We start from the raw sequence: 13,423 nt of genomic DNA on the forward strand, positions 1-13,423 counted from the left end.
GTGATCGCCAAGAGTGAGTAATATTTCGTCTCTATTTCTTGTGATCACACTGTCATTTTCTCTAGCATTTGCTGTTATTGGTAGTCAGTAAGATACAATTAGTAATGCGGAGACATAAAAATAAAACTGTTTTCCATTTAGAACAAGTAAACAAGAGAATAAACAAAATACGTAGATGGACTCTCAGTGTAACTTCACTCAACATAAAATGTAAACAAGCACGTAATTCCGTTCCTAGAAGGATGGAAAGCACTGACCACACAAGGAAAGAAATTAAAGAAAACCCAGTTAAACACGTTAGCAGGAGGAACCCTGTGAAAGAACACGCCAGGAAGACAGGTTACTTGCTCTGCTTCATAGCTGTTCTGGAAGCTTAGTAGTCAAGGAGGTTTTTTTGTATTTATCTTTGCAGCTGAATGAGTTCAATTTCTCTCAGATTAGGACAGAAATTTCAGAACAGCAGGTTAATCCTTCCTGCCTTCACGGGCAACTGAGCAAACAGACCCGTATCAGCATGGCCGAGTGTAAAATTGTAATTCTAGAGATTAACGTTGTCTTTCCTGTTTGCTTTGAACTTGACCTCCATGTTTCTCTTCTAGGTATGTTTGTATGTATGAATGTATGTGTGCAGTTATTTATTTATTTGTTTGTTTGTTTGTTGTTAACAGCTTCTGTCCAAGGCCCCTGGGAGAGGGCAATCTCACCAAACAAAGTGCCGTATTATATCAAGTGAGTATAAATAGTAATTCATTCCAGCTCTTTACATTTGTCATTTAAGAGGATAGTAGGTAATTTTCTTAGACTATCGCGAACCGTTCCTATGGTGTCTAAATGGGAAGAACAAAAAGGAGTGAAGTGTGCACTAAATTCCATAGAGGTGTGCTTGTTATTTAAAAACACAGTAGGATGCACTGATTTGTAAGTTGTTTGGTTTTATGCTACCGTAAATCACCTGCAAACTAAGTAAAGCTTTGGGGTATCTGGATTTTAGTTGAATTTGTACCATTGCCCACTGAAGAGTACGTATGGCAGGTTTTGCAAAACCAAAAAAAACATTCCAAATTGCAGTTGTGAATGTGATGCACTGTTGTTTTAACCTAGAAATGCGCATACTTTATACTATGAATTCCTTTAGGGATAGTACTTGGTAAAGTCTGTAGCTGAGGAATGACAAGGGACAAATTTGTCCCTATGGACTATTCTTTTAGAGTTTAGTTCCCAAATTAATCTAGTTTGCTTTGAGATGTGTATGCATAACAGATGAGAAGAAAATTTAAAAACTCAGCAATTTGGAAACACCTGCTTCTAGTGCCCTAAACAGAGCCACTACATGGCAAATAAGAAAGAAGTTTTAATACATTTTTTGATCTCTTTTTAGCTCTTTATTATCTGTAATATGTGCCATGAACTACATATACATAACTTCCGAAGGAAACAGGTGATGCAATACCTGTGATAAAGACTAGTGCAAGTAACTGATACATGGGTGTTTTTTAATACACATTCACATGTTCCTCCTTATATTCCCAAAAAACTTCGCAAACTGAACTAGTGTCACTGAAGCCATCTGGTCGCAGATGGCTCTTGCAGTGGCACTTCAGTTGCAACTTTCACAAGGTGAACTGCTACAGCAACTTCAGAACAAGCGTTTGTGTTACACGTGAAGAAAACTAGTTTGTAGAGCAATTCAGAGGTATGGTTATACCTGGCTAAGTTGCTTTACTGTTGAATTAAATCTGTAATTTTTCCGATGTTTGTATTTGGCTATGAAAAATGAAACACTCAGAAGGAAGCTGGAAAGCTCTATCGAGGAGGAGGGGCGTCTACAGGAGACAAATCTGGAAAGCAAGTCGATGCTCTGGCGTGTAGGAGTCAGTTTATGGCACGACTATGAATGAAGGAAAAGATCCTCCTTTCCTCTTTCCCATGGCATGACTCGCCATTATGGGGAGAGGTGCCTTGGCAATTCTTAATGTAGGTGCAAGACGCATTTCACGCTGTGCTTCCCACCCCTCTCTGTGCTACTCGCGTCCAGCAGCCGTGGGTAACTGTTGACTATTTGTGCTAAAACAGTTAGTGGTGCTTTTGCTTATTTCTTACTAAATTTTAGATTTCTGTTCTAGGCCATTTACAAGTTCAAAGGAATACATTTGATTTATTTTGTTCACTTTAGAAAATATCTTAATAGCCATAAAGGGTTGTAGCATTACTCATTTAATTAAAGTTTAAATTCAGCCACATCTTTTCTAGAAAAACTTGCTGTCCTTGAGATGTAAAACAAACCGGTCAAGTTTTAATGAGTCTTAGTGAGCTGTTACATCTATTCCCTTCTCCAGCTGTCCTCAGTCGTTTTTCTTTTCATTCATTCTCATCCTTCATATTTACACACAACTAAATTGTTTTCTGTACGATTTTGGCTTTTTAACTTAGCTTATTCTTTCTTTAATCTTTGATGTATTACTTTTCTATCAGTTCTTAATTCTCTAAAAGAGCTTTCATGAAGACTAAGCAGCTACAGGTAGTGTTCTCTTCATGTTTACATAATTTTCTTTCTGTCATCGGTGTAGAATATTGGTGCTAGCCCCCTTCGTTAACCAGATTTGCTACACGTTTTAATGTTTTTCATTTTTTCTGTTTTTTCCTTGGTGCTTAACTGGTTTATCTCATCATTTTCACATTTGCAATGACATAGCATTTGATAAATCCATAAATCAGGCAGTACTTAGTGCTAAATCTTCAGCAGCGATGTTTACTTACTGCTAGGTATCTTCAAGCCTTGTGATTTTCCTGGTTAAAATTTCCTTTTTATACAGTTGATTAATCTGTAGCAACTAGCTGCCTCGAAAGCTATCGCTTCAATAATTCTTTCTTGAGATTATTCACGCCAGCATTTTTTTTATTTTTTTTTTCAAATTGTATTGGTGTAGGCATCATTGCCATGGAAAATATAATTATTGACAGTGTACAACCTGTTTCAGCTATTCCCAGTCTCTGCCATTTTGTAGTTTATTGGTCTACTGTCAGCCTCACGAAAATTGCAGTCGAAAGGCCTTGCACCAGCTGCTGCATTCAGGTGGATTTCCTTCCACCCTTGTATGTGCTTCCTTCCTTACGGAGATGACGAGCTAGGCCAACAGTCCAGCCCCACCTCTCTCTTCCCTAGCGAACTGGGGAAATCAAATTTTTGTGTTCTGGGACAACACAAGTATCTCGGCTTCCCAAGCAGCAAGTGGACGTTGCTGCCTGGGTACTGAGCACTTGCCCAGCACAAGGTGCTACTGAGTTAAAAAAATTCCATTTTGCCTCTGCGTTAAAACATGTAAAGTTGCTCAAAAACACATTTTATCCAACCCTTTTCTTTTTTATCTTTTTTTTTTTTTCCCCCTTGATATATTTCTTCTGTCTGGTACACGATTTAAAGGTTTTATTAGATTAAAAAAGGAGAGGAATATAAAAAAATAGTTTAATCAGTCCTGTTCTTTGAAGACCTTGATCCTACTCTTACTGGAGTGCAACCCAGAAAAATGGGAAGGCAAAAGCAGGCACAGGCATGTCTGTACTCTTTAATAATGTTTTAGGTATTCATTAAAATTTCTAAATTTAAGTTTTTAGGAGACAAAACAGGCAATTACTGTACCTCAGAAATCTGAAAAGCAAATGGAAAAAATGCACAGCACAAAGACTACTGAATACCAAAAGATAAAAAAAGTCTCAAATTCTAAAAAAGATAACGAAGGTAGGAAGGCTGCAGATTTTAACGTCGTCATTCAGGTTAGATCACATCTTAGCAGAGTTTACCCCGCGATGAAAGGGATCTCACACGTGCATGCATACGCACGCACATTCTTATCTTCCAATCAAACAGATAGAGGAGCTGCTCCAAAGCAGTCATAGATAGCAAAATCAAATGTCTACTTTGGCTTTTGCAACACCAGAAGAAGCATTCGGTCATGCTGCACAACCCAGTTCCTCTTCAGCGTCCGTCCTCGCGGGGCAGGAGGGGACGTGAAGCAGCTATATTCTGAATCATGTTTGCATCGCTCTTGTGTGTGGCTTGTCCTGTGCTCAGCAAACGTGTCCATTACACAGTGCTAGGAGATCTCTGTTGCTTTGGAGTAAGGAGGAGGAGTTGGGTTGAAGTCTGCAACATACTTTCGCTCTAAAAAAAAATTTCAGTAGTCCTGCCATCGTGATGTGTTGAAATTCAGTACGTGTGACTTCTATATTCGTACTAATCTTTGACATTATTCTTCCTCTGTATAACTGACTTGCCAGTTAATAGTGTCTGTCTTCTTACCCTCTTGCTGTGCCCATTCTTTTGAAGGATTTAAAATGCTTCTGCAAAAATACAGTAGTCTTTCATCTCAGTACTTCCCACAAAGGAAGCCTTCCAAGTTATTTCCCAGCCAAGCTTATTTTCTTATACAGATTATAGCAGTTCACTGAACTTTGTCCTGCTGAGGACAAAGCTGGATTCTCAGAAGCACAGATTTCACTCCTTCAGAAGATCCATATGAGCCTATCTATATAAATTAGCTATGCAGTGAGCTAACTCCAAGGACTACGCATCTCTACTTGCTTACTCTTCCACGTTGTAGTTTCCTATCAGAGTAGTTGACTTGGCATTAAATGTATCAGCTTGTGACATACATTTGTGTTAGTTTTAGATCCTGCAGTTTTTCCATATTTCACACTGGAGATCTAGCGGGCCAGTTTCTATAAACATATTTCTTTGTTGCTTAATTTTTAATCTCTCTTTTAATTGTTGTTTAACCATGCAGAATTTCAACGCAGAAAAAAGCTAAGAGCTCCGAGTTTTCATTGTGAAAGCAAACAGATTAAAGCCATGATTCTTTTACTTTTGTTCAACTTAGAGACTGGATAAATGAATCTATCTGAATTAAATTTTACTGAGATAAAATAAAGCGAAGAGTTGCTGTTCTGGTAAAATCACTTGGGTTAATTGTTTCTTCTGCAGAATGTAGATAAGTACAAGACACAAAAGCAAGTAGGAAATATCTGTCAGACAGAGCAGAGAGACATGGAGAACCGTAAATAAATAATGTATGATTATGTATATGTAGAGAGTGAAGCTGTGAGCGAGCTATGAGAACCATGTGTATGGCTGACAGTTAACCTATCCACCAAGTACCAAGAAGGTATTATTTTGGCTTCTTAAAAGCACAGCTCTTATGATCTTTTCCTGTCTTTCAGTTCTGAACTCTCCATACGAAAATTGAAACTATTGTGAAGGAAAGAAAGAGTATAATACTTTTCAGTCTGCCTTTATGTCATGTAAATTATCGTGCTGTCTAGCATAAAAACCTAAATGAAATATCTGATATTTCTTAAAGGTTTGTCCAAGTGCAGAGTTTTTCTTTGTCATTTATAGGGCTGTGAAGCCTTGGTTCCAAAACTTGTCACGAAAATTTAAACTCAGAGTGTAAATAAATGAGAAATCTTGAGCCTTTAACTACCTTTAAAATGAAAGCGGAGGTTATAAACAGATGTGTTCCTGCTGACTGAGCAAGAGCACTTCGGGAAGATACCGTGGGTCTGCTCTTCGTTACCATCTGTCAGCAGGGAGTTACTGCCCTCACATGCGAAGCAACTGAAGGGGATTTAATTTGTTTTGAAATGAATTATAAGTACTCAGCAGCAATTTTATCCTACCCTCGCTGGTGCAGGGGCTGCGGGCAGGGTTGTAGCCTCTCGTTAGGGGCAGTAATTGATGGAAACCATGTGTTTTCCCACCAAAGCCGCGTGGAAGGTAGTGCCTGCTGCGGAGGGCAGAGAGCAGCTTCCTCGGGCGCTTACCCAACGCTTACAGGACTTGGTCTGCTTGATGTGACAGTGCTCGTATTTAGGCGGATAGTAAATTTCTTAAGCTTTGTTGTCAAATTTGGTCAGGACCAATTTTCACAAAGACCGTATGGTGTTAAGTGTTACAGAGAGGTTAAATAGCGCAGGGGTAATTTTCGTGCAGGTAAAATCTTAAAAGGCGTTATGCAGGTAATGAGCTGGGTGAGAGAATTTTACGTGGAATCTGGCTTTCCTATTTTCCTAATTAAAAGGAACGTATCAACGTTTTAAACCCATTAAATCCAGCTACTCGCTGTTTTCCACCTCTGGGGCTAGGAGAGTAATAAATGAACTATTTTTATAGGCAGTAATGTGAAAAGTAAACTTTTGATACTGTACGAGGAGTTCACATCTTTATAGAGTAATAGAATATAATTACATAACCTTAAATATTTTACTTTTATTGTAGCTGAAATTGTTGTATTTATTGTAAGCTGGATGTGATTTTTGCTTGAATTTGACTTTTTACTTCATTTCTATTCGCTCCATTTTACTTCAGCGGTTAAATGTAGCCTGACTACATTTAACAACTGAAGTAAATTAATAAAAAATTAACATAGCCAATATAACTTTTACAGAGTTGAATGACATCTATACAATATGGTCCTATTTTATAGAGTATATGCCAGATTCTCCATAAAAAAGTAGATTTTACAGCTGCTCCTGATAGCTAAAATGTAATGCCATATACTTCAAGCCCATGTTTTAAACATTGTGTGCTTAATGAGCAGGATTCAAAAATAGGAATTATGTTTGATTTCCACTGGAATGCTTTGAACTTGAAAAGATTAGACACATTAAGGGAAAAAAATAGAAAGATTTGCCTGTCAGACTTTTCTTTTTTTAAAGATCAATTACATCCTTAATTTAGATGACAGACAAAGGGAAGACAGCTTCTGACAACTGTCCAAAGAAATCTTCAAGGAAATGGGGAACAATATCTCAGATTTTTTACATATTCTTGTTACACCAAGAAGTCTCATAATTCCTTTGTTTCCTCCGAAGACTGAGAGCTTCTCCAGAGCAGAACTTGCCACATCCACTGTCTGCGTTGCCCTTGGTTCAGCATTTCTTCTGATGCAGCTAGCTCAAACTATTTCCCCATTCCACGTGAGAAAAATTTCATCTATATAATAAGAGAGTCAGCATTAAATTGATCCCTCTTCACCTACTGCGCCTTTTTTGTCGTCTTTATGATCTTATCAGTCTAATACAAGGCAAGACTGTAACATTTGTGAGTTTTAAGAAATGTTTCAGTACCAATAGAAAAAGTAGTGGATATGGACACGTACGATTTACATTACCAGCTCTATTTGCTATGGACGCACAGACCTTGGTAGACTGTGTAATGCTCTCATATTGGCATCTAGGGCAATGCAACAATCACGGGAAGACTGAGAATGCAGTAATCGGACATATCAGCTGGGCTGCTTCTGTTTCTCTAAGTGGCCTGGCTGTCAGGGCGAGGTCAGATTTTTTTCCTGGGTTGACTTTTTTCCAAAATGAACTCACTGAAGCTGCTGAATCTCCCTTGCATTTGTTCTTTCTCTGACCTTCTAAGATGCCAGTTCTCCTACAGACTGCAATAAGTTCCTATTTTTCAGAATATTCTCCACCTGTCTTGACACATTTCTTGTCCTGAGAGATTTGTTTAGTCTTTACTTACTGAATCATGACTATGGATTATTTGACCCATTTTTCTCCTTATCGAATCCCTTTCAATGATTTCTTTTTTTTTTTTTTTTTCCTTGTCAGATAATAGCTGAAATCAGTTCTGTGTTGTACATCAGTTCTGTGATATCCTTATCTTTAGACCTTCAAGCCTGAGAACTAATTTGTGTATATATTATGTTTAGGGATTATAGATTCTAAGGGAAAAATAAAATGAATTAACTGAGAACTGTGTGAATGTCAGTAAGGTTGCACTTAGACTTAAGTAAAGATTCTAACCAATAGGTTAGGAATGATCAAATCATCTATATTCATTTTTCTTACTTCTCATTTTCTGATTTAAAAGTTGAACTTTATGAGATAAATTACAATTTCAAACATGATCTAGAGGTTTGGCAGCCTCTTGCGTGCTACATATTTGCTTTGAATTTCAAGTATTCATCAGATAAATTTTTATATTGGGAAATCTATGGCTAGATAATTTAAGAAAAACAAACCATAAAAAAAAAATGCATCACATCTCTGAATGAATTGCTTTTCTTACAAGTAGTTTTGATGAGACAAGCATTCATGTTTTTTTCCATGGCAATTGAGCTCCGAAAATGAGATTACGGTACAACACAACAGAGAGTCACTATCAAGTAGCACTCTTTATATAACCAGCCTAGCACAGTCACCAAATGGTGTCTACATCTACTGAGTAGAGTAGTGAGTAGAGGTCAAACTTTGCTACCTAACACCTACTCATTCTGTATGTCTAGGTCCTCACTCCTTTTTTCCAGCAGGGGCAAAACTTGTTTGTGTAAATGCTGTATGTAAGTGTTAGGTTGGGGGTTTGAGGGGGGCACAAACTCACTTAATACAGCACTAAATTCCTAAGAATGCAGGTTGCTGTAAATATGTGCGAAGTTTTTGGTTCGAGTTTTATTCTTCATTTCTATACTTCACACTTTATGATGTGAACTTACATGCTATGATGTTAATGAAATTGTATGGTAAATTAATGGAGAGGGGATTAACATTCGCGTTTGAATTTTCATGCAATAGATAAAGGTTGTAAAAAAAAATCTAAATATCTAAACCTGTGATAATTCAGTCTCATTTATGTATTTCATATTATCCAGACATTTGCTAGAAAACTTTCTATTCTTTTAACATTTAAGTAGAAAAAAGGGCTTTAGATATCTAGCTAGTAAATAGCTCAGATTGCCTTTTGAATTTCAATATGTACCCCTCTGCTGTTTTCCTTTTCAAGATGCTTTTTCTGTTCACTACTGCAGAGCTAATATAGGAGTAGAGGGGCAGAGATACATTTTTTCGTGCTTCATTTTTAACAAAATTAACTCCATTTTTTTTGCTTAAAAGCTGTATTGTTGGAGAAAATGTTGTAAAACTTAACACTTGAGGGTTATGATATCCTGCATGAAGCATACTAAGAAAAATTGCTAGAGAGAGGTTATAGGCATGGAGTTAAAATTTAAAGGGCTAGCTAGAAAACTACTGTGTTTGACTCAGGAACACATGACTTCATACAAACATCTCAACTATATCACCAACATGAAACACCATGTTAAGATTTTTATCACAGCCCGAAGCATTTCGAGTTGAGACACGGGTGTAATACTTTGTTCATAATTAGGAGACACCTTTGCAGCAGGAAATATCCCATAAACATCTGAAGGAGATGGGAGTTAAGAGTATATGGTCATACAAATTTATTGGTTTTGTTCCAGTATTTTAGCTGTTGTGACCTGAAAATGTGGAATAAACAAATATGAGGAAGACAAATAAAAAGTAAGATATTAAATTTCAATTGAATAAAAATACTGAAATACTAAAAGATGTTTTGTTTCCAAGAAGTATTTTCCAATCCACCATCTGCTATCCCAGAGGTTCTATAAGCAAACTGATATACATTTTAACATTGTAAAGAATGTGACAAAAAGCTAATGGATTCTACTGCATACTGAAAGACAGAAAAGCTGCACCTTCATTAGAAAATCAGAAGCTGCATATGTCTTCCCAGATCAGTGATTTTTATCTACTATTTAATCTTCAATTTAATTCTGCTTAATTGCATTTAGGACTTCATCAATGGCAACATTGTTGGCTGACCTCACCTACACTCTTTTTGGAAAACATGGAAAAAGTTAAAGTAGTTGCAAATACTGCTAGATACTAGCAACAACAGCAGCAGCAGTAGTAGTAAACAGATTATAGTCACAGAGAAGACTGTAAATATCCCTAAGGAAATCTGTGTATAATTTAGTTTCAGATATAACCGTAGAGATAATAGCAATATGAAGTAAACTCATAGGCGAATCTTCCCTCAACTCCTCAACTCAAACTTCACTTGAAGGTTTAAGAATGCAAATTTGATAGGAATCTTAAGGTTAAAATAATGTATTATATGCACATATATGTAGTCTACTACTACTGGGACTACCTCTGCCCAAACAGTTAAGGAACAATTTTAAAAGTATTTAAAGCAAAATTCCTATCAGTGAGGGTTTTTTAACCATGTTTGCTGAGAATCCCTGGAATCTCTAAATCATGTACTGACTTTGATAAATGTGATTAAACAGCTAAACTTAGAAAAGTTCTGAAGTAAACAAGCCTACATTTTTATGATAGGTTTTCTTACATCTTGATTACAGTTTTGCATGTCATTAATTTGCATTTCATTTAGTTTTGTGTTTAAAAGCATCCTCTACTTCCATTTTATCACCAGCTCCAGTCATTCTGCAGTTGCCAGTTTTACTGAGCAAATTTCATTAGTACATGAGAAGTTCTAATGTGAAATATTTTTCTGTATATTTATCAGCTTTTAGCTATAGCAGTGATGTTCAATTATTTTTATTGCTGTGTTTTGCTGAATCTTGACTATAAAAAAGTAGTCATTGAATATTAACAGTTTGCTTTCACGACACGATGTTGATATTCAATGTGTCTTTTGTAAGACATGCTAGTTCAAGTTCATTAAAAAATCATTCTGAAATTAAGCCATTTAAAACATAAAACTGAACTCTGTAGCTGAATAATCATTCAGAGATATTCACCAACCCAAAGCTATAGGATTGTGGATATTTTTTTAAATCGAAACCTCACAATGATAGTTTCAGTAGGTATAGAGAGCTTGCATTTATAATTTGAAAATTACTGTATATTTTGTGAAAAGAAACCCCATGATTTTCATAATTGCCTTTGATGTGAAGCACAAAAGAAAAGCTGGTTCTAAGTGACAGCCATATTCAGTACTTTCAGAGATGACTGAAAAGCACATTAGACAGCTCTGAATTTCGTTGTTTCTAGATGATATCTTTGTCTTGAAGTATTCCTAAACTAAACTTACACCAACCTACCCACCTGAATGATCTTCAATTTCAATGTGTTTGGGGTTTTTTTTGTGTGAACACTATTTAGAAATTAGCCAAAAAAAGAGAAGGAATAGTCAATGAATGACAGGCCATATGGTCTGTCCACGACAAAGGAAAACGTATTTGTCGAGCTGATGCTGTACTGATGTGCAGCAGTAAAAACTCAAAGCAAAGGGCTCGTCACAGTGAGGGAAATAGGGTTTAAAGGCATTGTTTGTTTGAAGGAGAAAATTCCCATTTGAAACAAGTTTCGTTTGAGGTCATAGCAAGTTTCTTGATCAGTTACAGATAATAAATTTCAAAACAAGAAATTGGAAGAATGACACTTAGAACATCAAATAGCTGGATGTTCGAGAACAAGTCTCATTTGCTTAACTTCTTCAGTCCCTTAGACATCAGGAGCATATCAAAATGATGTGTTTAAGATTTAATATTTCTAGTGATGTATTTTCTTTGAAGCTTATCTGCTAGTTCTTTACTTACATGGGATTCTTTTTCTTCAGGACTGTCCTTGATAAAACAAAACAAATGTCTCCTCTGACACTTCGATATCCAGAACATTGCCCTCCTTTTTACTGGAATTCGCCTCTGTTTCCAGTCCATGTTTTTTTCCTGCCCAGTCTTTTCTAGCTTCTGTACCCTTTTCTCACTAAAAAAGCTCTTAATAAGGTCAGTAACAATTTCCTGTCGTCCAGCTCCAAGAATCTTTTCAGTGTTCGCATTCTTCTAGGTCATTCCACCACTTTCAACAAACCATCTTCCTGCTGTCCGTTCTTGTCTTCTCTTGGCTTGTTGTCAGGCTTTGCCTTGTAATAATTTATGACTCGCTTTTTCTGCACCTTCCCCTCGCCTTCTAATGATCCCTTTGCAGAGCCAGTCCTCCCACTGGTGACACACTGCCTCCAGCCCATCACCCTCTTTATCCGACTTTCTCTTAGCACTGCTTTTAGTCTTCAATCCCTAGGTGTATCCTAATAGCAACCCCAGGACCTCTCTTTTCAGAGTTTTGTTTCATTTAGTTGTGCTGATGACTTCTAAATGCAACTTGTTAATTACAGATTTCTTTCCTGTTTTCTTTATAGCGCTCCCCATTAGATGGTTATTAAGTCCCAAGCTCAAAAAGAGCAAAACAGATGTTTTCTTTCAAACCTCAGTATTTCTCTGTTGACATTTCCACTATTTCACACAATGTTTTGCTGCCTGTTAGCTATCCTTTCAGTCTCCTACGTGCACTTTATGCCTACTTACATATTTAGTGTTGCTTACCCTTAAAATAGTTTACCTCCTTTTCCTGCACCAATCAAGTACATTTTTTCTTTCTGATTTCTGCTTAAAATTGTCATCATCTTCTGAAAGATTTTTACTTAGTACTCAGTCACTCTGATTGGCAGCAATCTCACTCAGTCTCAGCCATTACTTGCTCATTAAAAGATGCTGTGTTCACTGTATTGCCAATACTCATAAAATGAATTATAATAGCCCAGAGTATTTTGTTGCATGAATGATAAAATATGTGAGAAGAACTTAGACATTGTTTGTGGCACTGTTGCTCTATCACCTAACTTCAGAGTACATTTTGGAGGATCTTTATTGCTTGGTTACTTACCACTGTATCAGTTTTATTGTACCTCTGCACAAAAGGCAAATACTTTTCACATTCTACCTGTTCATGTGGATTAACAGAGATTTTAAAAACAACAAAAATACTCCTTTCTTATCCACGTGTCTGACCTGTCTTGAAGAATACTGAGGTGATCTAGATCCCACAGAAGTCCCTATGCCAGCAGGCTCTGTTAACTTAAACTCCTTCAAATTCTTTCTCCATCAGTGAGTGCTGGCAGGGGCCGATGTTGCCGGAAATACCGCTTTCTTGTACGGGAAGCCTGGAGACTGAACCATAAAAAGCTAATTGTCTTGGTAATGAGGTTTAGTAACAATTTTCTGGGAGATGGTTTTCTTGCATTCTTTATTTCAGAGAAATTCCACTGATTCCATAAATTCTAAACCTTTGTAGCCTCACGATATTGGGAAGCCACCTAACTTAGTTTACGGTGTCAGTTTGTTAACAGGCATCAGTTCCACATTTGTTAAATGCTGTTTGCTTTTGGCTCCATCTGAATTCCAACTAGTTGCTAAAGTTTTTCCTGCTGAGTGGAAGAGGGTCTTTCTGTCCCTTCTTCTTCTCAAGTAATATACCATTGGGCAAGGCACTGCAGAAATATGAATTAGTCCTGAGCCCATTGACTCTCAAGAGTAACAGGCTGCCTCATGGTTGACCATCACAGTAGGTACAGCTGCATTCAGCAGTAGCACATAAGCATACCAGTATTCTCTGCAAAAATTATAATCAGTTGTTGACATTTGCATTTTCAACATAAAGCCCTGCTCTGAACACCCCTTTGATATGAGTAGCGGATGCTCACAGCAGGAGGTCTTTGATGAGAATGCTATTCAGTGGTCAGCCAGTTACTCCTGCGTATACCAAGCAGCAAGAGGAAAACAAGTTCTGAGTA

General features: G+C 37.0%; 1 protein-coding gene across 27 annotated transcripts in view; it reads left to right on the top strand.

Annotated features, from left to right (window-relative positions):
- Positions 1–13,423, top strand: part of DMD (dystrophin) — a 1,198,278-nt gene that overhangs the window by 1,079,898 nt on the left and 104,957 nt on the right. For all 27 annotated transcript variants that reach the window (XM_030020819.2, XM_030020811.2, XM_030020812.2 and 24 more), the window contains one exon: positions 669–729. In XM_030020819.2, the coding sequence (XP_029876679.1) occupies positions 669–729 (61 nt within the window). The remainder of the gene's footprint in view (positions 1–668; positions 730–13,423) is intronic.

This window comes from Aquila chrysaetos, chromosome 7 (assembly GCF_900496995.4).
Source record: "Aquila chrysaetos chrysaetos chromosome 7, bAquChr1.4, whole genome shotgun sequence".
Classification (NCBI taxonomy): Eukaryota; Metazoa; Chordata; class Aves; order Accipitriformes; family Accipitridae; genus Aquila; species Aquila chrysaetos.